The sequence below is a fragment of the Triticum aestivum genome, chromosome 5D, assembly GCF_018294505.1.
Source record: "Triticum aestivum cultivar Chinese Spring chromosome 5D, IWGSC CS RefSeq v2.1, whole genome shotgun sequence".
NCBI lineage: Eukaryota > Viridiplantae > Streptophyta > Magnoliopsida > Poales > Poaceae > Triticum > Triticum aestivum.
In genome coordinates this window covers 541806943-541833312 of record NC_057808.1, presented here as the reverse complement: position 1 = coordinate 541833312, position 26370 = coordinate 541806943, and the positions used below count along the sequence as shown (strand labels likewise).

Genomic DNA, 26370 nt, shown 5'->3' with positions numbered 1-26370 from the left:
AGAAGATGTTGATATGGGAAATAAATATCTGGACGATCAATTTTGTTCCAGCCTGTACTCATTAATGTCTAGAGATGCGTTGTCAGCGTATCAGTCGACAAATCTTTGTAATTATTATGTATTACATGCAAAGATCTCCAAAAGTTTTAGATGATCATATTCCAAAACAAAGCGATAGTAATGGTTTATGTATTGGGGGGGGGGGGGTTGTACACTTGGTATTCATTCATCCGCTTGTCACGCTACACCCATTTTAAAGGCTCACATTTAGGAACTGGTTGAAGTTGATGTCAAACTCACGTTCCTTTGATGAGTAGTGTATGGTATTAATTTCTGTATTTCTGTATGTACCTTTTGAACCATTCGAGGCCCATTCCACCTAACTCATTCATTGTAGTGCTCCAGCTGTCCTTCACCATAACCATTCGTCTTGGCCCGTCTTTCCTTATCCCCACTCGGTTGTATCTCTAAATTTGTATGCGAGTAGTTGTTTAATCCATCCGGAGACGCGCTAATCATCGTGGATAAAATGACGACAAACCAGCTCCCATGTGCTAATCTAACACTCGTTCAACTTGATTCAAAACACCTGGGAAACGGAGGGAGAGATGTTTGTGGAGATCGAGTTTTTGGGGGGCTCTTGCTCATCCAACGGGGAAGAAAAAAAGGCGCGCTTTCTATTGTGCCACGTGATTCTCCCTTTATTGTTGGACATGCACAACATGGCGAGCTAGCCTCACATCAACATGAAAACTCGTACGCGGGATATTTATTTCAGCACGAAGAAACGGATATAGAAAATAAATATTCGTCCGAAGGGTCCTGTCCCGATCCACATTCATTAACGCCCAGAGATGCGTTGCCAGAGTATCAACCGCCGTATCTTTCCATTTGTTATGTATCATAGACATAAATAAATCAATCTTTAAAAGTACTAGATGCACATGTCTCAGAACAGAACAATAATAATCCTTTAAATACAGAGAGCGACATGGTCTTAAAACCGTTCATCAGCTTTTCGCTCCGCACCATTAAAAGGACTTAAGATTTAGAGAACCTCCCCCATCACCGATTCCTCGTGATAAAACCCTCCGGAAACCTGTTTCCTCGTGATCAAAGGCATTGGAGAGTAGCTACTCCTTTGCGGTATAATTACCCCGCAATTGCCACTGGGGCACAGCCGAGTCGTCTCTCTCTCGTCTGACCCGTTCCCCTTCGCCCATCCGCCATCCGCCTCTCCTCTCCTCCTCCGCCCCACCGCCACCAGGGCGATCCATCTCTCCATGCCGCCCCGGTAGCCTCCGCCTCTCCCCCCAACCCCTCCGGCGGACCGGCAGCCCCCCGCTGCGCTCGCCGGCGACCTCGTCTCCACCCACGCCTCGCGGGCCCTCCTCCCCTCGGCGGAAACCCTAGAACCGCGAGATCCGTCGCCGCCGCCGTTGACCGCCACCAGCGGGAGCGGGACGTCCCCGACGCCAGGCCAAGGGAATTGCTGCCGACCTCGTCCCTCCCGTACCCCGTCGCCACCCCTCCTCAAACCCTACCCCCTCCTCCCCGACCGAAGGTCAAAGGACACCGCCGCCGCCTCCATCTGCCCCGTCGCCCCCTCCGCGACTTGAATCAGGTATATCCAATCTCCCGTCCTGTTGTAACTTCCCAATCCTCTCGAAAGTTGTGCCGATTGCTGAGCCGGAATTAATGTTTAATTTTTTTTAATAATGCTCGTGACGAAATTTCTATGACCGGTCGTGTTTTCCGGTTACATGAGTCAGATGAGTGTGCGTTCCTGTAGCAGAAACTAGATGTGTATGCGTACTTTCAAGAATGGTAGAAGAAAGTGTTCTATGAATATCGGCAGTGTTCTACCTATGTGTATGCAATTGTCCAGATTGCATTTCTTACCCTTTGGTAAGATTTGATTTTTCTTTCGTCCCAAGCGATTTGGGGTAGGGTAGATAGATACAGGGGCGGTGCTAGAGGTAATACCACCCCGATGCTCCATTTTAATATGCGCCGTAATTTTCTTCAAGTAACGGTTTACTAAATAAATGTGTGTCCCTTTACTTCTAGCATAGATTGTCGGACGGAATAGAAGACCAGTATAAATACAAAAATGCTCATGATATATTTGTATTGATGAAACAAAGGAGGAAATTACTTGAAAAAGATGTCTTGCATTTCCAATTTCCAAAATACTTTGTCAGACACAGAGGTTTAATAAACTACTTTAGATAAATGCAAATTACATGTAAAATATGGAAAATTTCCTAGCTGAATTTAGTTTACCCTAATTAGATTGAATCGGGATAAATGCAAATTACACGTAAAATATGGAAAATTTCCTAGCTGAATTTAGGTTACCCTAATTAGATTGAATCAGGGTTTGGTCTACCGTCTATTGGCTACAAGTTCATAATCATGGGGCAAAATTGAAGAACGAACAATTGACGCAAAGATGGTTAGAAAAAATTACCGTGTTAGTGCTCCTTGCTTGTGGTGTTGATGGGCCTGGTGACTGTACTGGTCATTTAGTTGCCGGCTGTGGCTTTGATCGGCCTAGGCTGTGCCTTGCGAGTCTGGCTGTGTCCTCTGGCAGTCTGGCCGCATTGATTTGGTTCTGGCCGGCAGCTGCCGAGTCGCGTGGGCGTTGCCGCAGTGCCCGTGGCCAAGAGAAGCGGAACAGGAGGGTGCGGTTCATGCGGGTGTGATGTTCTCGACTTCTCGTATTGCAGACGCATGCAAACGCCAAAATCAGAAGCGAATCATAATGGGGTGGCTACATGGGATGCTCTTTTGCACTGGCAAAGCAGAAAAGAAAATCATGGAGGAGTCATCGATATCTGGAGATGTGCCCTTGTCTTGGCCTCTGTCTATCAAGGGCATGCAGCAGCAGCTGCGGGGTCGTATTTGACTATTCCTGTCCCAGTTCATCTCTGCAGATTTTCTTTCCCCATGCATCCAACAAACATAGATCCAAAGAAGCTGAGTTATTTTTCAAGGTGTGCTCTGTGTTTTATGTTTTTAGATTCCATGCCACCAAACGACGAGCCTTGCTTCTATGAGCTATAGCTCAAATGAGCTAGGTGAATCTGGCGTAGCTAAGCAATTTAAGAGGCTATTTTATTAAGATTGCAAGACAAATTCTGTTGGCTCAAATATACCACAGGTAATTGCAACTAGCACCCGTCGTCATCCATTTATCTAGCCCAGCTAAGCAATTTAAGCTAGCGATACAAACTCATACGAGAATGTTCACTAAGGTTGTAACTTGTATTCTGTTTGTTCAAATGCTGCAGAGCGTTCCTATTAGATTCCTTGTCATATATTTTGACGGTACTTTAATAACATTAGAGCATAATGTATTAATGTTATAGAACGAAAGTAAGCTGCTCCTGTGCACCCACTTCAGTGTTGTGGTTTTGAGAATTTACAACTCTTGATATAGTTCTGATGTTTCACATTCATTACAAATTAGATACTATTATTGATGCTTGTTTTTCTTGGCCTGTGCATCCAGTTCTTTTCATTCAATCTTTCAGTGGTCAATCATAATAATGAAGATGACAAGGCCTTATTTATTTTGTTGTTGTATGTTTATTGCATATCAACTGCAATTGCATATCAACGAGTAATCTATGATTGTCGGTCAAATAATATCTAATTGCTTCTATACCCTCTTCCACTGTGTTGTAATTCACAGGTTGCAGATGAATCAGACTGAGATCTCTGGTTTGGAATTCACTGGCTTGCATGATACTCATGTTGGTGAAGAATCATATGCAACTGAATTTCCTGAAATGAATCAGGATCTATCCCACAAAACCGAATTTGATGTGGTTATGGCAACTACAGCCATGCACAGTGGTTCTGGCAATTCCTATGCTTGCTTAGATGGATACGAAGATACAAGGATGATGTCAGGAATTCAGGCCGTGAAGGAAGTTAGACATGGCAGTACGCAGCACCTTGAGGTTCAGCCAGATATAGATACTGTTAATATTTGTCTTTTGATGCAACTATTTATTCCATTTCCATGTATTAATCTTTTTTGGTTTCTCGTTTGGGTTGGCATCAGGGAACATATTCTGATTCCGATGAAGAAAACTTGTCATCTAGTCCTGAAACTTCATCCACCACTAATTACGGTATACCCTGTAAAATGTACCCATAGCCAATGCTCGTGCCTTTTTTATGGGAGTCTGCTAATATATATCTGTGCAATTTCAGGTTACATGGAACCAAATTTGGAAAATATGTACAATGCTTTGGGTGAAATGGTATGTATCCTCCTTGCCTTGTAGACCACTTGAGTAATTCGTATTATTGAATACAGTTTTGGATTCTTAAGCAAGCTAGAAATTTTGGAGAAATGATCGAAATGAAGTAGAACGGATAATTCATCTCTGTAAAACTTACATTTGTTAAGTTACAGCCAGCTATTGGCCTACTAACATGATTCAAATGTCATCTTGGAGTATGTAGTTGGGTACTTTTATCATTTCTGTTTGTTTCCTGTATTTGTAGGTTGATAAAGAAGGGGCGGTTGTGCTTAAACCTGACTTTGTGATGTGCGACACGGCCCTGCATTATCAGCCTCACTTAATTTTTTCACCAGATGGGTTCAAAATTGAACATTCGGATTGTGATCCATATGAAGATGATAAGACGATAGCTCTATGTTGGGATGTTTGTGACATCATTTCCATTAATAGTCAATGGACTCAGAGTGTATGTAATTCTCTTTACTTTTTGTTTGTTACTTTCTGTTCTAATTTGTATAGCTTAATATCAGTTACCCTTTTAACCAGGTTATATCTGCCTCTGTAACTCTCCTTATTAGACCCAGTGCAGAGACCGAAAGTTCAGGTAATTACGTTGGGCATTCTGGTCTTTTTATTGTATCCCAGATTTAGTATGCTTTCACTATGTTCCAATGAGAGATGACATCTCGGCTAATGTATGATGCATGGCATGGCATGAAATAAAGCTGTGTTGGTTTATGGGGTGTGTTTTGTTGTTAATTTAGAATTTATCAGTATTGCATGTCTTTTGTTCTTCTGAAAAGTTGAATAGCATCAACAAAACAACAGTTTATTTGTTTGATTATTATCGTCCACTGCTTAACAAAAGTATCTGAATACACAAAACATTTGTAGAGCTCCTTATTAATTTTCTTTTTGTCCTTGGCAGAAAATGTGTCATGCAATAGTAAGATTATACAAATAGCGCAGACATTTATTTGACTGTACCAACCAAAGGCTTGATTGCATGCGCATAGTACTTTTGAATAGGAAGGTAAATGATGCTGGGAAGACTGGTGCATGAATAATTTCCTGCCACTTGAGATGCTGTGCCTGAAGTTCCACCTCTCCTCTCCGTCGTCGTGACCTGTTCACAAATGCATGCATGAATAATTTAATAAGCTAACATGAATTGAATGTTAATATTGTGAGGTTTCGATATCGTTTGGCGTTTGCGTATATCGAACTAATTTTTTTTTTGTCTTTTTTGTACTCTATAGATCCTATTAGAGTGGAGTTTATTCTTACAGATCCACAGTGGCCACGAAAACAAGAGAAGATCTGTCATATGGCATCAAGATATCGTGACATCTGGAACAACAGTCCATCGTAAGCTTTGAGCTGATGTTATGCTTTATTCTGACCTTTTATTCATGTATGTGTTGATTTCAGTCAAATAACATTTCTGACCACAGCATAGAAGAGTTACTAGGTTCATGCCAATGCATCATTACATTAGACACATTATTTTTTGTTATTTCCCCCTCCTATTGAGCCACAGATAAGGATCATGCAAATACTAATGCTGATTATTGAACCATGTAAATTGGGCTGTTAAACATATGCCAGTGAAAAATGCTGTCCATACCAGATACTTCCCATATTTTAGGAAGACTAACTTGTAGATTGAGTTCAGAACTTTGTTCTCATATTTAATAAGCCATAACCACCAGATATAGAGAAAACAAATATATTTTTGCCTGATACTGATATCAGATATCACTGTCAAGTGTTAATAATATATGATTTTATTCGTATTGTAGAGAATAGACCATGCACTTTAAATCACTATATGAAACAGTTATATTGCAATGTGTTATTCTTTTACTCAAGAACTCACGAAATTAGACATGCTGCAAATGCTGGTTAGCTGGGTTATTTCAGCTAAGGGTTTGGTTTTCTGTTTGTCTGGGGTTTGAATATGGATATCAAATCTTAAAGGTGGACATAGGTTGTGATGGATGGATCAGGACATTATACATGATTTTGGCGGAAAAGTTCTTACCCTGTTGGACTTGTCACATATTTGCCTGATTTCGTGGTTGGACAGTTTTGCTATATCTGTATCTTTTTACACTTCTAATGTGCAGTTTGCTCCGAGTTACAAAACATATATGTACAGTCTTTGGTTATGTTGTTGTTTCTATAACAATGTTCTTATGCGATGGCATGCCACTGTCAGAGAGGATTTTGCGTTGGAGAACCGGAGCACTGACCCAAGTTTATTTTTCCCGAAACAGTACTTTTCTGGGTATGTTGCACTTCTGTCATGTATTCTCTCCATCTGTTTTTAATTTTTGTTTTTTGCCTCTATGAACTATCTGAACTATCTAGAAGCATCCATGAGCATATGGCACTACAATTAGCTTTTGTCATGTACTCCCTCAGTCCCATAATATAACAGCGTTTTTGACACTAGGGGACGGAGGGAGTAGAAGCGATGTTATTGCTATGCATGTTTTTATCCATTGTACTAGTTTCACCTATTATGTTCTAATGTCTTCTGTAATCTCCAAGTTTTTAGATCTCAGTTTTGACGGCGAGGTCCTGGCCAAGCTACTTAAAGCATAGCTATTATGTATAATCTTTTGTTATTTTAATAGAAAATAATTAATATTTACACTACATGAATCATGCAAGCAAGTTTTGACACATTATCATAGGAACACAATTTTCGTCAGACTAAATAGTAAATGCTCCCTCCGTTCCAAATATAAGTGTATTAGTTTGTTCAAAAGTCAAACATGTGCATGTTTGACCAAGTTTTTAAGAAAAAATATCAATAGGCACATTACCAAATTTGTATCATTAGATCCATCATTATAAGTATTTTCATATTTTATTTATTTTGTATTGTAGATGCCGATATTTTATTCTATAATCTTGGTCAAACACACACAAGTTTGACTAAGGGAGTAATAATCACTAAGAAATATAGTTGTTAAAAAGGGTTAAAAAAGAGACTAGTTTTTTGATAGGTTCTCATAATCTATGCCCTCAATAGATGTATTGAGGCCTTTAATGAAGTTGATTATGAAATTTAGCTTGTAGTTTTGGCAAAAGGTACTTAGATGGAATAGTGGGGCTGTCACTAGCTAGCTAAGACAAATCAGAGTTATTTGAACCTATACTTGCCGTCGCAACTGTAGCGGGACATTGAAGCATGGTTTAGTGATTAGGGTCTAAAAAACCAATAATGCTAATATTGCGAGCTATTTATAACCTTATGAATGTCTGAAATTTAACTGAGTGTCTACCATGATCTATATTTTGTTCTTGCTATGCTTAAACTTGTTTCGTTATTCGTGTTAATCGTTTCAGCATTGACGACTTTGAAGATGTTATCTATCCTAAAGGAGATCCGGATGCTGTTTCTATTAGCAGCAGAGATGTTGATTTGCTTCTACCTGAAACATTTGTCAACGACACAATAATTGACTTTTATATCAAGTAGGTTGAACCTTTCATTGGTGTCTGCACAATCATCCTTTATTTTATAGCCTTAGTTGTTAAATGGTGCTGTCCAATTACACTTTTTGTGCTGTCGCAATTGCTATTGTAATATTTGTAATTGCCATTGTTATATTTGTAGATCAGATCACCTGCTTTGCTACATGCAGATGCAGTTCCGTATTTATGTTTTCTTAAGTTGTTTATGATGCTATTGTAATATCTTCTTTATTGTTTTGAACGTTACTTACCAAATCAGTTACCTGTGAAACAAATGTATGCCACAATCCTGTGAAAGCTACAGTAACCACATGGCTCTGCTTGTTTCATGCATTGCATGACAGTATTTTTTGTGAATAACAATGCCATACAGTTCTCATGGACAACTACATAGTTGTTGGCTTTGAAGAAAATCTGATTTCATTATGGATTTAAATATCATAGAAAGATGAATTTCTATTTCTGATGTGTTTAGTTACCATACTTCAGCATGTGCCTGTTAACTTCACATTTCTCTGGAGTGCATTTTACTCATTTGTAATTACAACTATGCGTTTATTTATTATTTGCAGATACTTGAGCACAAGAATGAAGACCACCGAGAAGAGCAAGTACCATTTCTTTAATAGCTTCTTTTTTCGCAAGCTGGCAGATCTTGACAAAGATCAAGGGAGAGCTCCAGAGGGTAGATCAGCTTTTTTACGTGTCCGCAAGTGGACCCGAAAAATAAACATATTTGCGAAGGATTTTCTATTTATTCCAGTGAACTTCAGGCAAGGAACTTGTTAACTTCTTTATTGTTAAAATGATAACTTCTGTGCATTGTTAATTATGTTTCTGCATTGCAGCTTGCATTGGAGCTTGATTGTTATTTGTTATCCTGGAGAAGTGGAAACATCTGAAGGTGGGAACATAAATTAAAGTTGGTACTTTTAACATTTTTATGGAGTAATGTTTTACTTTCCCGTTGTTTTGCTTCAGATGGTGAAGCAAAAAAGCATGGTAAAGTTCCATGTATATTACATATGGATTCTCTTAAAGGAAATCACAGTGGACTGAAAGACATTATTCAAAGGTAAACTCATTTCTGGAAGAGTGAGATCTTGTGCTGCTTTTGTGCAAATTAGTTTATTTTAGGATGAGCTATCATATTTTCAAAACTTTGACCACTTATGGTCTTTAGGTTTTTCAGATAAAAAACGGACGCTATAGTCAGAAGCACATTAAATAATTATATTATTATTAATATATTTTGGTCTAGGTAATGGTCAAAGGCGTCACTTGTAGACAACATCAATGCCTGATTGATACATCTAATTTGCAAGTACTCCCTCCGTCCCAAAATTCTTGTCTTAGATTCGTCTAGATACGGATGTATCTAATACTAAAACGTGACTTGGTACATCCGTATTTAGATAAATCTAAGACAAATTTTTTGGAACGGAGGGAGTATATAATAACTGAAAAGTGTAAACAGTCAATGTCGCTTTTTTGCACTTAATTACTCCAATTTAGCTTATCACTTGGTGACCAATATCTGCTGAGTTTAACTCTTTCTGGTGCAGTTATCTATGGGAAGAGTGGAAGGAAAGGCACCCTGAATCAGCATTAGATATTTCAGACAAATTCTTAAATCTGAGATTCGTCTCCCTTGAGGTTTGTTGACATCAGCTTTTAGTATCAAGTCTCATGTGTTTCTGTAAAATTGTTGTTGAGTACTTCTATTTTTGATGCCAATTTCTGACTTACACTAGTTCTGAGAACCATTTAATGTTGATGCTGTGAAGAGGGCAAGCACTGAGAGAAACCCTACCCCTTGTTATTTCCTTTCATGAGTGATCAATAAATCAAGGAGCTGTTTTTAAGTTGCATTGCCACTTGCACTCACCATTCATGGAGAGGTATAGATGGTAACTAGTGTGGATATCTGTCGAAGGTATTTAGCTTAAGTATTAACTCGATAAAAATGTTAAGGTTTGAATTATTAATAAAATCTTTTATCCATTAGGGTTTAAGTTTTAAAGCTAAAATTTACAACAACATGTTTGCCAAAATCCTGTCATGATGCCCAGTCTTGGCCTGTTGCCAATTTTTTAACGAGCTTTTGTCGCGTGTGCATTTAAGTTTTTTCTTATCCTTGCTAATCTATGGCCAACCAAATAGCGAATTCAGTGCAAATACATGGCCCATGAACACACACCCTCCGACCCATGCACACATGAAAAAAAATGCCCGCACAAAAAATAAATGGCCCATGAACATGTAATAGGCAATAAAGATACTATTTGCAGGCTCTCTGTTTTAACTGAAATTGCAGTCCAGGGATTGCTTGTCTAATGGGTTAGGAGCTTCTGTTAATTATCTCTATGAGCTAGTCTGTTTGACTTGTTGAGTTAGCCAGTCCAACATATTTTCATTCTATGAAAAATACTTTCAGCTGCTCTTCGCCTTCATTGTTGAAATAACTTGCAAGGTTGCAAATGTATATCGTATCATGCCTGCAGAACGAAGAAATTTCTTTTAATATCGTATACGTGCCTACAAAACAAAGGAATTCTTTTGTTTCATTTGTCACTATCTATTTTCTTATTGTGATATAGCTTTGTTCTATTTGTCCGTCCAGCTCCCTCAGCAAGATAACTCATTTGACTGTGGCCTGTTCCTTCTCCATTATGTGGAACGCTTTCTGATGGATTATCCCAGTAGCTTCAACCCTATGAAGATATCAGTATCCTCAACCTTTGTGAGTTCTAATTAATTATTTTTCTTAAATTTTGATGTTGTTATGTTTGGGCCCCCAGCTCTATTTCATTAGCAGCCTACTTCTTTTCTGTTCTGTTTATATAATTTGGTTTATTTTTCTTCAGTAAATGCTAATTTTGGTGTTATAGTGAACACCATGCAAAGTGTGGATATTTTAGTACATAATCACTAATGGAGAAACTATCATAGATTCTACTCCCTCCGTTCCTAAATATAGGTCTTTGTAGAGATTCCACTATGGGCCACATACGGATGTACATAGATGCATTTTAGAGTGTAGATTCACTCATTTGCTCCGTATGTGGTCCATAGTGAAATCTCTCCAAAGACTTATATTTAGGAACGGAGTGAGTATAATTCAGATGTGCATGCATCTGTTAGAAGTTTGTTGATGAAAAGTCGGAGGAAACTGCACAGCACCTGTTCCTAGTTTTCCGAGATTGTAGCCACTCACTTGTAGCTTCACCTTAGTCAATTTACCACAGTTATTTGTGGTCTGACCATCTCCATATGCATTTGAGCAACTTGCTATGTGTAAGAATTGGTGCATGGTACTTGCTGGCGTTAGGGTTCCTATTTTCTGCCACTATGGCGGTCCATTGAACATTATAAAGCATAAGTTGCAAGTCCAATTGAACTTTGAAGTCATTGGAGAATAATCAAAGTTTGAAGTACAGTGGCATTTTGCACCAGGTCAAAAGTACAGTTGCGGGGTTATCAAAGTTAAAGCTTTAAAACATTGATGGGCTGTTTGCTGCCTTATGAAATTGTTTGTGGTTGGGAGCTTGGGGAACACTTTCCTAATTAAAATATGGGGATCGGTAGGATGTGAGCGCTCTTGAGTTTTGATCCCACCTTTCCATCCTCCCAGTTGGAGTGGTAGGTGTTTGGTGAAATTCTTTATATAGCATGTAGCCTTTTTAGTACATCTTTTTAGCAGGAGACTGAAGTTTTAGTTGATGCCTCTCTGCTCGAGTAATCTTCACACATCTCATTTTGGATATTTTGTTAACCCCATATTCTAATGCTTGATGTACTTTTCAGCTCAGTGATGGTTGGTTTGAACCCGCTGAAGCTTCTCTGAAGCGTTCATTGATCCGGAAGTTAATCCAGGAGCTAGTGACAGTACCTTCTCAAACTTTTCCGGAACTAACCTGTGGTAGCGAGCAGTTTGATGAAAGTTATCTAGGAAGAGAAAATGCTGAGCCTGAAGCAGCTAGAGAGTTCCTTGCTCAGGGGTGCTCTGCTGGTGAATCTGACTCACTTTGCCAAATTCCTGGAACACAGCAACAATCCACATCCGTCTGCTTTAATGATTCTGGAAATGTTCTACCTGTTCCTGGATGCATTTTAGAGACTGAAGGGGTTACAACATTTGCTGTACAGGACACACAGGTATAATTTTAGTTAGTGGCTAGTACTCTTTAGTATTTCAATTGATCGATAGTAGTTAACTTGTTGAACTTGTTTTCTAAGGTCATTTTTTACCTGTTCATTATTTTTGTTAGGTTTGTCCACCTGACAATGATATTGCCATCTGCATGCCAAGCCAGGCTGTTGAAAATGAGCCACCTCCTGCGGATTATGATAATAAACCTGACCTGAGATCATGTGCCCCAGAAGATGCTGAAGCGTTGAAGGATGATGGTTGTGTGGTAAAAGGTCAGGACACTTTTGAGGAATCCATGCTGGATTGTTCGCATAATAACCAGACAATTTCTAGCCACGCAGAAGTTATGATGCATGATATTATGGATTCCAAGTGTGGCTCATTCTCTATTAACTCCGCGGCAATGGCCTACAAAGAACAGAGCTTAGAAACAAACATAAATGAAGTTCTGTATGATTGCTGTGATGTTTCCGAGGATATGGATCCTGTCATGATGTCTGATGCCAGGGAAGTTGACATTGCACCTGATCCAGCAAGCACCAAAGACGAAGCTGACAATGGCAGATGTGATCTCCCGGATGTCATGGGATCTGTTGCGGCTGGTGATATAGAAGGGAATACTTCTGAGCATTCTTCAGAAAGAAACATTATTGAAGATGAGGAGGCCAAGGGTGATATTTCTCTCATAGTATGTGATTTGAACAATGATGTTGCTGAGCAGTCTTCACCCGTGGTATGTGATTTGAACAATGATGTTGCTGAGCATTCTCCCGCAACAATTGCTGTCGAATCTGAGGACGCGAAACATGAAGAGACTTCTGTGGATCTCAAGGTAGAAGATGATATCGAAGTTGGCATGGAGGAAACTTGCGCCGCTGCGGATAAGATCAGTGATGGTATGCGGCATATTTCACCCGAGTCCAAAGAGGGAAACATTGACAGCGCTGTTCCCCATGAGCCGAAAGAGGGAGAGACTAGCAGCATCGTGTCAGGTGACAGTAAAAATTGGAGTGATGAAGCTCATGTGGATAGTGTGGATGCACACGGTAACGTAGGATCAGGAGCAGGCGAGACAGTTCCTTGTGAAGTTGACACTAACCATACCGATGCTGAGATGCCTGACATTGATAGCACCTTGTGCGTGAAGAATGAAACAGTTTGCGAGGACACACCCTGTGATGCTAAAAGGCCTCTTCCTGATGGCATCTCCGAAGATCAGAAGATGGAAGTTTGCGAGGACAAACCGAATGAAGCAGTTTGGGAGGACAAACCCCGTGATGCTAAAAGGGCTCTTCTTGCCAGCACCTCTGAAGATCAGAAGATGGTAGCTTCAGAGGACAAACCGAATGAAGCAGTTTCTGAGGACAAACCCTGCGATGCTAAAAGGCCTCGTCTTGCCAGCACCTCTGAAGACCAGAAGATGCAAGTTTCCGAGGACAGGTGCTCGGAGGACGTCGAGTCTACCGCCGAGAAGACAGAGCGGCGCAATAAGCGTCGCAAGGGCACCGTGCCGACGCCGACGCCGGCAACAGATAAGCGACGAACGAGGAGCTCCTCAATGCCACGGTTTCTGGGTTAGAATCCGGGTTTCCTTTGGCAGTGTTGACGATTACTTGTCTGTAATAGGTGACTTCTCTAGGGTTCCTAGAACCTCTCTCCCTCTTGATCTGTATGATAGTTAGCTGCCTGCCTGACTGAACCTGCTACCTTTTGGCGTATGCCTGAATTTAGCTGTGAAGTGCCCTGCAACGCAACGTTCTAGCATGTTATTATTATACTACTCAGTTTAGTTGTGGGCGTCGCTGGCTTGCAATTTCCTAACCACTGGTAAATTTAGTGCATGCTTTTTCTTTTTAATGGAATAAACAACCAATCAAAATGATAGAAACAACTGAACTTTCAGTTTGAATTCATTTTCCATTTGTTTCAGATTAGATGGTAGTGAAACCTTGTATGAGCAGAGTGAAACTTTACAAACTATATATTTGGTACTCCTATAACTGTCGTGAACTAAAACCATCTTATGAACGGGAGGAGTATTATAGGAAAACTGGATGCATGTAGATATGTTTTAGTGTTTCTTTTTTACTTGTATGTTTTAGTGTTTTTGTTTATTCATTTCAGTTCATTATTGAAACATCTAAAACATTTTTTTATTTTTTAACATTCATCTAAAACATCTTATAATAGTGAATAGAGGGAGTATTTTTTTTTGAGAGACACGGTACGACATATCTTGAGATTGGTCGTCACAATCACTTTATAGGTTTTTTAGCCTCGGTTAAATCGATACAAGTTTTAGCAACACCACTACACGCACCTAGCTGTGTGCCTACCAAGGGCTACAACCTCCCTCCCCTAACAACCAAGATTTGTTGATAATTTGCTTGTAAACAACGCAAAATTAGTCATTAGTTGCTGCTAAAAGTCTCTCTTTCTATGGTTTAGCCCTCCTCAATCTGATTCACCATCACTTGGCCCCTCTCTATCAATTTTTTCTGGCTCTGCCACTGTATACACGCGCAACACATCTTGGTAACTTCCAAACCCGTGTGACTTCATGAATCGGTGGGTACATCATTCTCCTTGTGGCCTTGTAGCGTGTGAAATCTACAAGGGGAAAATATCATGAGTGAGACACCCATGACGATCCAAGGGACCAAACTTGGGCGGGCTACGTGACCACTGCCACATCGAACCATCGAGCCACATGCTCATCCTCTTAAGCGTCGTAGTTGACAGGCGCATCACATCACATCACATCACTAAATGAATAGCGTCAAAAGTCTGAAGAAATCCTGAAAAACGGTAGCCCTCGTGCCAAGTCTAGGCCTTTGTCAGATTACACCACAAAGAATTTTTATTTTTTTTAAAGAAACACAGTACAAGTGATGATTTCCATGGCTTACCAATTGCAAAGAGTAAAGTGGTTGAATTGTAGCTTATGTCAATTATGCACACTGGGGACACACATCTATTGTTCAAGTACAGATTTTGTTCGCCGCATTTGGGAGGAGCTTAGAGTTTGGTTAGGCCATGTCGAGATCCATATTGATCATTGGTGCAACTTCAGTTTGGACATGGATTGGCGATGTTCCATGATAACCTTTCAACGGCATTATGAAGAAGGGGATCACATCCAGTGGCGAAGGCAGCCCCCCCCCCCCCCCCCCCCCCGCTATGCTCTAAAAAATACACCTATATGTACTCCTAATGCTCCATTTGTTAGACAAAATTAGCTAGGTTTAGATGATTTGACCCCCTCAAACATCATATGACATGTTTTGGCCCTCTCTATATTCAGTTTCTGGCTCCGCCACTGACATCCCTTGTTATGCGTACTTCGTTGGCAATTTGCAATGAGGAGAATGTGACGGTCTTTCTCCCATATCTAGTGACATCACATATAAGACTAAAGCCGAAGCCGTCGTGCTAGGGATGCGGGCACAAAACACTCGAGTTCAATCATGCTGCGAGAGTAGGGCTCGTTTTAATGTGCAGTTGGATCAAGTTGTAATTATTTGTACACTCTTTTAAATTTTAATTAAAATAGACTAGGGAAAATATTTTGCCTCCATTTAAAAAAAAAGGATCCTAGTCAACGTGTAATTGCGTGCAACTCTTTGTACCTTTAGCATTATTGCAGTATTATATATCCAGAAAAAAGAAGCACCGTCGATCCTAGCTCATTCAACGCCATCCATATCCATGGACGACCACGGCTTGGCGACCAGAAGCAGAGGCGCCTTGAGGCACACGGAGATGCCGTACAGCTCGCTCATGTCCACCGGCGGCGCCCTCCCGCCGGGCAGCTCCCAGTTGAAGCCATGCACGAGGCTCGCCAGCGCCAGCTCGTTGGACAGCATGGCGAACTCCACCCCTGGGCAGCCCCTCCTCCCGGCGCCGAAGGGCAGGAACGAGAAGTCCTGCCCGGCACCGCCGAGGCCGTACCCGACGAACCTCTCCGGCGCGAACTCCTCGGCGCGGGGCCCCCACGTCGCCGGGTCGCGGCCGATGGCCCACGCGTTGATCAGGACCCGGGTGCCCGCCGGCACGTCGTAGCCCAGCAGCCGGGTGTCCTCCAGCGTCTCCCGCGGCAGCAGCAGCGGCGACGGCGGGTGGAGCCGCAGGGTCTCGTTGATCACGGCCTTCAGGTACGGCAGGCGCGGGAGATGGGCCTCCGTGACGACGGCGCCGGCGCCGGGGCCGGGGCCGACGGCCGAGCGGACCTCGGCCTGGAGCCTGCGCATCTCGTGCGGGTGGTTGATGTGCTCCGCCATGGCCCACTCGAGCAGCGCGAAGGTCGTGGCCGTGGCGGCGGCGAGCACGTCCAGGATGATGGACTTGATGCTGCCCGTGTCCAGCTCGTCCGCGTCCAGCATCACGTCCACAAAGTCTTCAACGTCCCCGGTGGCGGCGGCGGCACGGCGTCGCTGGCGGTGGTCGGCGATGACCCGCTCCAGCAGCCCGTCCATCTCCTCGAAGACGCGCTTGGCCTTCCGCTCCAGCCCTGTCACCGTGTCCACCCATCCCAGCCACGGCACCGTCTCCTCCATGGGCACCGTGCCCAGCAGCTCCTCCATCTCGCCGAACGCCTTCCTCAGCCTCGCGCCGCCGCCCTCCACCCCGCAGTCCGCGTCGCCGAGCGTGCAGCGGGAGATGACACCGTTGGAGTAGCCGTTGAGGCTGTCGCTCAGGTTCACGACGCCGCCAGAGATGCCGGCGCGGCGGACCCGGCCGACGAGCGCGGCGGCCTCCTGCGCCCGCACGCGGCCCAGGGACGCGACGCGGCGCGCGCTGAGCATGTGGACGGCGCAGACGCGGCGCGCCTGGCGCCAGTGGTCGCCGTAGGGCGCGAAGCCGATCCCGCCGGTGCCGTAGTAGAAGCGGTCGACCATGAGGAGCCTGGGGCGGCCGGCGAAGTCCAGGTCGCGGGTCTTCATGGCCTCCTCCGCCGCGGCCGGGGAGGACGCCACGACTGTCGGCACGCGGCCGAGCCGCAGGTGCATGACCGGGCCGAGGGACGAGGCCAGGGACCGGAGGCTTCGGTGCGGCAGGCTCCCGAGCAGGTGGAGGTGGCCGACGACCGGCAGGCCCCGCGGCGACGGGGGCAGCCGCGGCGCGTTGCTGCGGCGCCTGGTGGAGACGAGGAGGGTGATCACCAAGACAAGGAAGGCGAGGGCGGTGATGAGCGCGGGCGAGTTCAACGGCGCAACAACCATTTCTGCAACCATTCTAGCTAGCTAGCTTGTGTCGTGTACTGGTTAGAAGCCGGTGCATTGCCACGATGACATATATTCTCTACACAAAACACAAAAGGGACATATATATATTGAGCACAAGTGAATGTGCCATTTCCAGCCACCACATCATAATTTTCTTCCTCCCCTTACGAATTGTTGTCAACATACACGCCACGGTTTTCGCCCTCCTACCGAACATGTTGTTTTCAACCCGCACACCCCGATTTTCTTCCTCCTAGCTAGCCTGACGCTTTTCTTCTCCATCCACAAATACAAATTCATTTTCGTTTATTTCACCCTTCATGTTTGCTCCTCCTAGACCCTATTAATGTCACTCGCTCTCTAGCCACATATCGATTCTCCATTGTGGTCCGACAACTGATGGCGACGAATTAAGCATGCCACAATATTATGGGGGAGAAGGATATGCCTCAATGGAGGTTCTACCAACATGGCGACGACCAACTTCACTAATGGAGATTTCCTTTTTGAGGAATGGGTCTTGGAGATAATACCCATAAATGGAGCATTCGGACCCAACGTCCATATCCACATCCGCATCAATGGAGAATCAGCCATTCATTCTTATTATGAAGAATGAGAAGTAACTGATAGAACTGTGTTGGATTTCATTGATGCAAAGCTATATATACAAGTCGAAGGGACCCCTCAGAGAGATGCCGGTTACATATTGTGAGAGAGAAAAAAAGGGAAGCGTCTGAAAAATTCTCCTTGCACAACACCGCTTCTTGAATAATCTATCATTAAAAGCTTCTTGTATATTCATCTTTCATTTTAAGAAATCCTTTTATAGTCTCGAAATTCTCCACCAAAAAACCTGTGGAAAAATATGTGGAGAATTGTACAGAAACGTTCTAAAGCTTCTTTAAATCCAGTGAAAAAATAATAAGAAAAAAAATGATGCAACATATAATGGTTATTGTCTCCTATAGCTCAAATGACAAAACCTTTGAGAAGGGAGAACACTCATTGGTTAGTGTAGAGAGCAATAAATGTGCTTTGTATATTTTCCTTTATAATTCCGGTGGGGAAAAGCTTGAAAATATTGCATATGATCTTAAAATATTTTGCTTCACTAAAACCCGTTATTAGAAAATTTGATAGGAAAACTAATAAGGCTAAAGAATGTGATCTGATATACCATTGAGAACTCATATAAAATCCAGCGGGAAAATATAAGGAAAAACTAATATGACATATGTGGACACTTGTATCTATATTTAATATGACATATGTGCACACTTGTATCATTTAGAACCTTTTATGAGAAATCATAAGGGAAGAATCATGAAGGAAAAAGAGTACAATATATGCAACCTGATGATTGTCAACATGTTATAATTTGGGTGTTTACTCCCTTTGAACACTGCAAATCTGGAGGATGTGTTATACCAGTTCCATTGACATGATTATGGAATGTAGAAGATGGTAATGACACTTTGAATAATCTATTAGATCCTCACTATATTTTGTTTCTAAATTAACTCCTCACTTTTCAATAATTTGTATAGATACATAATTTATGAGTAATTTGCTTGTCATATTACACTTCACATAACCCAAATGCATTTGAATGGTACAAGTGATATTATCCTGCTAGATAATAATATGTGATTCTGATGGATCTTAGCTACATAATTTTGAGTGTGGTCAATCATTCTACTAAGCCATGCACATTTTGCAATGCTTCATATGAAGCAATTGTTTCATAATGATTAGTGGAGGTAATCATTAGAGTCTATTTAGATGATTTCAGTTATTTCAGTGAACTTTGTCTGTGATCTGGCATTGTAGGGATCCGATAAATCACCAGTATCAATATATCACATCATGGTCATATCTTTATTTTCGTAATCGAATTTACCAAGTCATGTTGAGCCGCTTGAGATATAAGTGGATACCCCTTATGTAGGGGAACGTGCAACACAATTTTTTTGTGCTACACGGTCACACCCAGGAACACTATGAAGATGGCGGTAACAGTCAAACTCACCGATGAGCAGAGTAGCGAAAGCAGTGACAAGTCGGTGTAGCGCAAAGATTCCCGCGGATTCCCGTAGTTAGGTTATACAACCTCCGCCCGAGTTTTCAAGTCCCGCGAGCCGGACCACGTGACACATGTGGTAAGCAATCCCGCGAGCCGGAGGAACATGACCAAGGATATTTTATTGCTAATCTCTTGGACCTCTCTCCCATGCATGCACTTTTTCTCTCCTGTGTGTCTGTACCCAATGAATAGCGTGCATGTAACAACCTTTTTCTCTCCCTTGCCTGCATGGCCAATCTTTCCACGGGACCATCAATAGAATTAAACGCCCGACCTAATAAATCGGGACGACGTGGGTAGTAGTAGTACCTCGCAGCCGCGAGGATGATCTTTGAGACGGGAGTCGAAGTAGACGAGCCGTCCAAGGTATCCACGCGTCCCGAGTAGTAGTCTGACAGACCTTCGACGTCCAGAAAGAAGAACTGTGAGAAAACTAGAGAGAGAACCTAGCGGCGCTTCTCGTCTAGTTAGGAGTCTAATTCTACTAAGCCAATTAAACTGAGATTAAAGCCGGTCTAATTAGGAGCCTAAAAACTTAGTTCAATTAGATCGGGAGAGCGTGGAGCTATACGGGAGAGAGCCCCCTTTGACTTGATGTGCTTCAAGAGGGAGGTCGACGGTGCAACAACCATTTGTGCAACCATCCTAGCTTGTGTCGTGTACCCAAGCTTAACCAGTAGTACTAGTTAGAAGTTCGTGCGTTGCTACTTATGTGATATATACGGCGACACCCAAAGAGATATTCTCTACACAAAACACAGGCACATACATATTGAGCACAAGTGAACGTGTTATTTTCAGCCATCACATCATATAGTTTTCTTCCTCCCCGCAAAAAAACAAAACAAAAACTTACGTACACACCCAGATTTTCTCCCTTCAACCGAACATGTTGTTTTTTCTCCATCCACAAAATACAAATCCAATCTCTTTAATTTCACCCTTCATGTTTGCTCCTCCTCGACTCTATTAATGTTGCTCGCTCCCTAACCACATATCGATTCTCCATTGTGGTCCGACAAGGACAAATTAAAGATACTTGGTGCACACCCGCCTGGACATCCGCTTTGTTGTCGGCATGGTGAGCTGGTTCAGGGAAGCACCGACCATGGAGCATATAAGCGCAATCAAGCATCTCCGGAGGTACATCGCGAGCATGCTCAAGGTCGGATGCAGCTCCACCACCATAGCCATCAATACTCAGTTGATTGGCCAGAATGGTTGATGATATGGCAGGCGACGTCGACGGCCGAAGAGCACATTGACCATACTGGCAGCGCCAGAAGCAGAAGGTGGTGTCTCTCTCCTAATACCAAGCTCAAGCTGAGCACATCACCGCGGATGCCAAGGTGTGTGGCTCGGGTGGCTTTATTGGTGATGTGCTCAAGACGGATCCATATATATATAACGCCCGTCTGCACGTGGAAAACAAGTCTGCAATTCAACTTTGCAAGACTCATGTCTTCCCCGATAGGAGCAAGCACATCGAGGTGTGTCATCACTTCATCCGCGACTGCATTGACGATGAATCAGTAACCGTCCAGTTCGTCAGCTCCAACGAGCAGCTCGTGGACATCTTCACCAAGGCTCTGGGCAAACCCAAGCACGTCTTCACCAGCTTCGCGAGAACATCCACATTGTCCAAGTGAAGTGATCAAGCCGCTGCTGGCTCTATGTAATTTCTCTTACGTGTTTTACGTAAACATAATACTATTGGATCGGGAGGGGTGGAAGAGGCCCTCCCCCTGAAAATCAGGGGGTGGGATTGGAAGTTTATGTAGGATTACGTAGTGGGTTCGTAGGTCTAGGATTATCGGTAGAAACCTCCTAGCGCTGGGAGAGAAGACAGTGCGATGCACCCGGTGAGGCCAGTGACCGAGAGAGAAGCAACGAAGCGTTTTCCATTTCATTTTGGTCGTACTTTGCGTCAACTTCGATGGCAAGGTGATATCTAGCTTAATTAAAAAAAGGTAATATCCATCTTAATTTAAAAAAAAAATACAAGTTCGATTTTCTAAGATGTAGGTGTAGAACCTAGAAAGCTTTTCATCCATTTCCCAATGGTAATTGTTAATGGATTAATGCCTTCAATTAGTACATATAGAATTATCAGTGTGTGATTTCTAAGATTCAGAACACAGAAAGCTTTGAGTAAATTGCACGGAACCACCACAATAGCGGTGCGATTAGCAAGAAACCACAACTTTACAAAAGTTGCATTTCTCACCGCGCCGGAAAATTGACAGTGCAAAAAACACTGATGCTAACTGCTAAGCACTTTGATGACGTTACTAACTGTTCGGGCCTGTCCATTGAGCTGAATTGAAAAAAAAAACTGCCTCACAGATGTTGACTTGGTCTTCTTCTTCCTCCTTCACCCTATTTCTTCTGGGAATTACATCAAGCACCTCTTGTGCATCAAACAAAGTCACGGGAGATGCACCTCATGCCTCTGCGTCGCCGTAGGAGAACGACCGGCGAGTCGCCTCCGCTCCTACGGCGCCCTTCCCCTCCTATCCTTTACCGGGGTGCGGGCGTAGTGGCCGCCGACGTGCCCAGACTCCGCGCAAGTTTCGTTGGTGCCCCATGGCCGGGAGATAATGACGGCTGAGAAAACGCTGACGGTGCGGGCGATGCTGAGTGGCGGGGAAGGAGCTGCACCTCGTCGTCGTTCTCTACACAATGGCCAGTGTGTCATGGTAACTCACGCTCGTGGGAGAACAAGGGAATGGGCAAGGCAAGCCATTGGAATCAGCGGCCGGGGGTGAGTCGCCAGTAGATGGTGGCCGACATGGGGTGGCAGGATCTGGACGACGCGGGGCGGCTCAGTACGTCACCAGAGTGAGGGAGGAGGAAGTAGGCAGGGCCGGCCCTAGCATTATGGAGGCCCTATTGCGAGTGAGGCACAATGAACATTAACATAGTAACATATATCCTTTCAACAATATATATTGTATACTATGAAAAATATAAAGGTGTTAACATAAAAACATAATCTTAGTTGTTAATAAAGTCTCAATACACCGTCTATATGTGGTTATATGATGCAAATAATGATTATAATGTACTAACTATAAATAACTATTAAATAAATACAACGTGATGAAGTGCGCCCGGTGGGGGGGGGGGGGCATATGTCCCCTGCCCATGTTGATTTTTTATTTGCAAATCATTATTTGTAATTTATTTAAATATGCAGATATATTGGCCCCTTATTTATAACATGTCCTAGGCTGCCGCACCTTTTGCCATGGCATAGGGCCGGCCCTGGAAGTAGGCATGGCCGCGGCTACTGATGCATGTGAGTTGTTTGTCATAATGCTACAAAGAGAGAAAAGAGAATGAAGAAGAAGAAGAAGACTAGGTCCAAGTGTCTATGTGGCAGTTATTTTTCCAACTCGGCTTGACGGGCGGGTCTGAATAGTTAGTGATGTCATCAAAACGCTTAGCATTTGGCGTCAGTGTTTTTTGCCACTGTCAATTTTTCGACACGGTGAGACATGCAATGTTTTGTAAAGTGGTGATTTTCGGCGAATTGCACCGCTATTGTGATGGTTCTATGTACTTTACTCGAAATCTTTTCATTCATTTAAGAAAACGCAACCATGCACGCACACATAGATTATTCAGATCTACTACCCTCCACGTGCACGTAGAGGAGGTAGAGGCCTACTCAGGTACACCTATGCCACGGAAGGTGACCGTGGGCACTGATGATCCGAAAAAATCATGTTGACCAGGGGGGAACATGTTGTTTCATTCACACAACCAAGTTGCTGCCAGCACTCAAGCCCAATAAGCCTCTTGTCTCCGGTAGATATAACCCTTGTGAGCACGGACTTGCATTGGGAAGTCACCGCCCTCAAGGATCTACTACAGTCATAGCCAGAGGCAGCGAGGGTGGTAGAAGCGAGAGCGAGAACGACGACGAAGTATGCGGACCAGGAGAGGGAGTGGAGTGCCATTCTTGCTTGTTGTTAAGTATAGGAGACTGACTAGCAAGTCGACGGATGATGATGGATGTCTTTTGGTTCCCGTTCAATATATGTACTTTACTCGAAAGCTTTTCATTCATTTAAGAAAACGCAACCATGCACGCTGTTGGAAATATGCCCTAGAGGCAATATAAATTGGTTATTATTATATTTCCTTGTTCATGATAATTGTCTATTGTTCATGCTATAATTGTATTAACTGGAGACCGTAAGACATGTGTGAATACGTAGACCACAACATGTCCCTAGTAAGCCTCTAGTTGACTAGCTCGTTGATCAATAGATGGTTACGGTTTCCTGACCATGGACATTGGATGTCGTTGATAACGTGATCACATCATTAGGAGAATGATGTGATGGACAAGACCCAATCCTAAGCATAGCACAAGATCGTGTAGTTCGTCTGCTAAAGCTTTTCTAATGTCAAGTATCATTTCCTTAGACCATGAGATTGTGCAACCCCCGGATACCGTAGGAATGCTTTGGGTGTGCCAAACATCACAATTGTAACTGGATGGCTATAAAGGTGCACTACAGGTATCTCCGAAAATGTCTGTTGGGTTGGCACGAATCGAGACTGGGATTTGTCACTCCGTATGACGGAGAGGTATCTCTGGGCCCACTCGGTAATGCATCATCATAATGAGCTCAATGTGACTAAGTAGTTAGTCGCGGGATCATGCATTACGAAACGAGTAAAGTGACTTGCCGGCAGCGAGATTGAACGAGGTATTGGGATACCGACGATTGAATCTCGGGCAAGTAACGTACCGATTGACAAAGGGAATTGTATACAGGATTAATTGAATCGCCGACATCGTGGATCATCCGATGAGATCATCGTGGAACATGTGGGAGCCAACATGGGTATCCAGATCCCGCTGTTGGTTATTGGCCAGAGAGCTGTCTCGGTCATGTCTGCATGATTCCCGAACCCGTAGGGTCTACACACTTAAGGTTCAGTGACGCTAGAGTTGTTATGAGAATTAGTGTGCAGTTACCGAATGTTGTTCGGAGTCCCGGACGTCACGAGGAGTTCCGGAATGGTCCGGAGGTAAAGATTTATATATGGGAAGTCCTATTTGGGCCACCGGAAAATGTTCGGGATTTTTCGGTATTGTACCGGGAAGGTTCTAGAAGGTTCCGGAGTGGGGCCCACCTGCATGGGAGGACCCACATGAACGTGGGTAGTGGGGGCAAGGCCCCACACCCCTGGTCAAGGCGCACCAAGATCCCCCCTTAGAAGGAATAAGATCATATCCCGAAGGGATAAGATCAAGATCCCTAAAAAGGGGGGATAACAATCGGTGGGGAAGGGAAATGATGGGATTTCTTTCCCCCACCTTTGCCAACGCCCCAATGGACTTGGAGGGCAAGAAACCAGCCCCCTCCACCCTATATATAGTGGGGAGGCGCATGGGAGCCGCACCCCTTCCCCTGGCGCGGCCCTCTCCCTCCCCAACACCTCCTCCTCCTCCGTAGTGCTTGGCGAAGCCCTGCCGGAGAACTGCAAGCTCCACCACCACGCCGTCGTGCTGCCGGAGCTCTCCCTCAACTTCTCCTCTCCCCTTGCTGGATCAAGAAGGAGGAGACGTCCCCGGGCTGTATGTGTGTTGAACGCGGAGGCGCCGTTGTTCGGCGCTTAGATTGGAATCAACCGCGATCTGAATCACTGCGAGTACGACTACTTCATCTGTATTCTTGTAACGCTTCCGCATCGCGATCTTCAAGGGTATGAAGATGCACTCCCCTCTCTCTCGTTGCTAGTCTCTCCATAGATTGATCTTGGTGATGCGTAGAATTTTTTTAATTTCTGCAACGATCCCCAACAGTGGCATCATGAGCTAGGTCTATGCGTAGTTTCTATGCACGAGTAGAACACAAGTTGTTGTGGGCGTCGATTTTGTCAATGTACTTGCCGTTACTAGTATTATCTTGATTCAGCGGCATCGTGGGATGAAGCGGCCCGGACCGACCTTACACGTACGCTTACGTGAGACAGGTTCCACCGACTGACATGCACTAGTTGCATAAGGTGGCTAGCGAGTGTCTGTCTCTCTCACTTTAGTCGGATCGGATTCTATGAAAAGGGTCCTTATGAAGGGTAAATAGAAATTGGCATATCACGTTGTGGCTTTTGCGTATGTAAGAAACGTTCTTGCTAGAAACCCGTAGCAGGCACGTAAAACATGCAACAACAATTAGAGGACGTCTAACTTGTTTTTGCAGGGTATGCTATGTGATATGATATGACCAAAAGGATGTGATGAATTATATATATGTGATGTATGAGATTGATCATGTTCTTGTAATAGGAATCATGACTTGCATGTCGATGAGTATGACAACCGGCAGGAGCCATAGGAGTTGTCTTAATTTATTGTATGACCTGCGTGTCATTGAAAACGCCATGTAATTACTTTACTTTATTGCTAACCGTTAGCCATAGTAGTAGAAGTAATAGCTGGCGAGACAACTTCATGAAGACACGATGATGGAGATCATGGTGTCATGCCGGTGACGAAGGTGATCATGCCGCGCCTCAAAGATGAAGATCAAAGGCGCGAGATGATATTGGCCATATCATGTCACTCTATGATTTGCATGTGATGTTTGTCATGTTTACATCTTATTTGCTTAGAACGACGGTAGCATAAATAAGATGATCCCTCATAAAATTTCAAGAAAGTGTTCCCCCTAACTGTGCACCGTTGCGAAATTTCGTTGTTTCGAAGCACCACGTGATGATCGGGTGTGATAGATTCTAACGTTCGCATACAACGGGTGTAAGCCAGACTTACACATGCAAAACACTTAGGTTGACTTGACGAGCCTAGCACGTACAGACATGGCCTCGGAACACAAGAGACCGAAAGGTCGAACATGAGTCGTATAGTGGATACGATCAACATGAAGATGTTCACCGATGATGACTAGTCCGTCTCACGTGATGATCGGACACGGCCTAGTTGACTCGGATCATGTATCACTTAGATGACTAGAGGGATGTCTATCTGAGTGGGAGTTCATTAAATAATTTGATTAGATGAACTTAATTATCATGAACATAGTCAAAAGGTCTTTGCAAATTATGTCGTAGCTCACGCTTTGGTTCTACTGTTTTAGATATGTTCCTAGAGAAAATTTAGTTGAGAGTTGA

General features: G+C 43.5%; 2 protein-coding genes across 3 annotated transcripts; one reads left to right on the top strand and one right to left on the bottom strand.

The window, feature by feature from the left end:
- The first annotated feature begins 1153 nt into the window (after positions 1-1153).
- On the top strand, positions 1154-13693 carry LOC123123649 (probable ubiquitin-like-specific protease 2B). Of its 2 annotated transcripts, none has more exons than XM_044544201.1 (16): positions 1154-1624; positions 3701-3971; positions 4076-4145; positions 4228-4277; positions 4525-4728; positions 4809-4866; positions 5522-5630; positions 6484-6552; positions 7623-7751; positions 8324-8524; positions 8600-8655; positions 8733-8826; positions 9317-9407; positions 10375-10494; positions 11559-11909; positions 12068-13693. In XM_044544201.1, the coding sequence occupies exons 2-16, from the start codon at positions 3708-3710 to the stop codon at positions 13481-13483; spliced, it is 3282 nt and encodes a 1093-aa protein (XP_044400136.1). In that variant the 5' UTR covers positions 1154-1624; positions 3701-3707; the 3' UTR covers positions 13484-13693. The 2 variants fall into 2 exon arrangements, with proteins under 2 accessions (XP_044400136.1, XP_044400135.1); XM_044544200.1 differs by having other exon boundaries at positions 1160-1624; positions 12023-13693.
- A 1801-nt stretch (positions 13694-15494) lies between these two features.
- On the bottom strand, positions 15495-17281 carry LOC123123648 (cytochrome P450 71A1). Its single transcript, XM_044544199.1, has one exon. It carries the CDS (start codon positions 17136-17138, stop codon positions 15591-15593), a length of 1548 nt encoding a protein of 515 aa, XP_044400134.1. The 5' UTR covers positions 17139-17281; the 3' UTR covers positions 15495-15590.
- Between the last annotated feature and the right edge of the window lie 9089 nt (positions 17282-26370).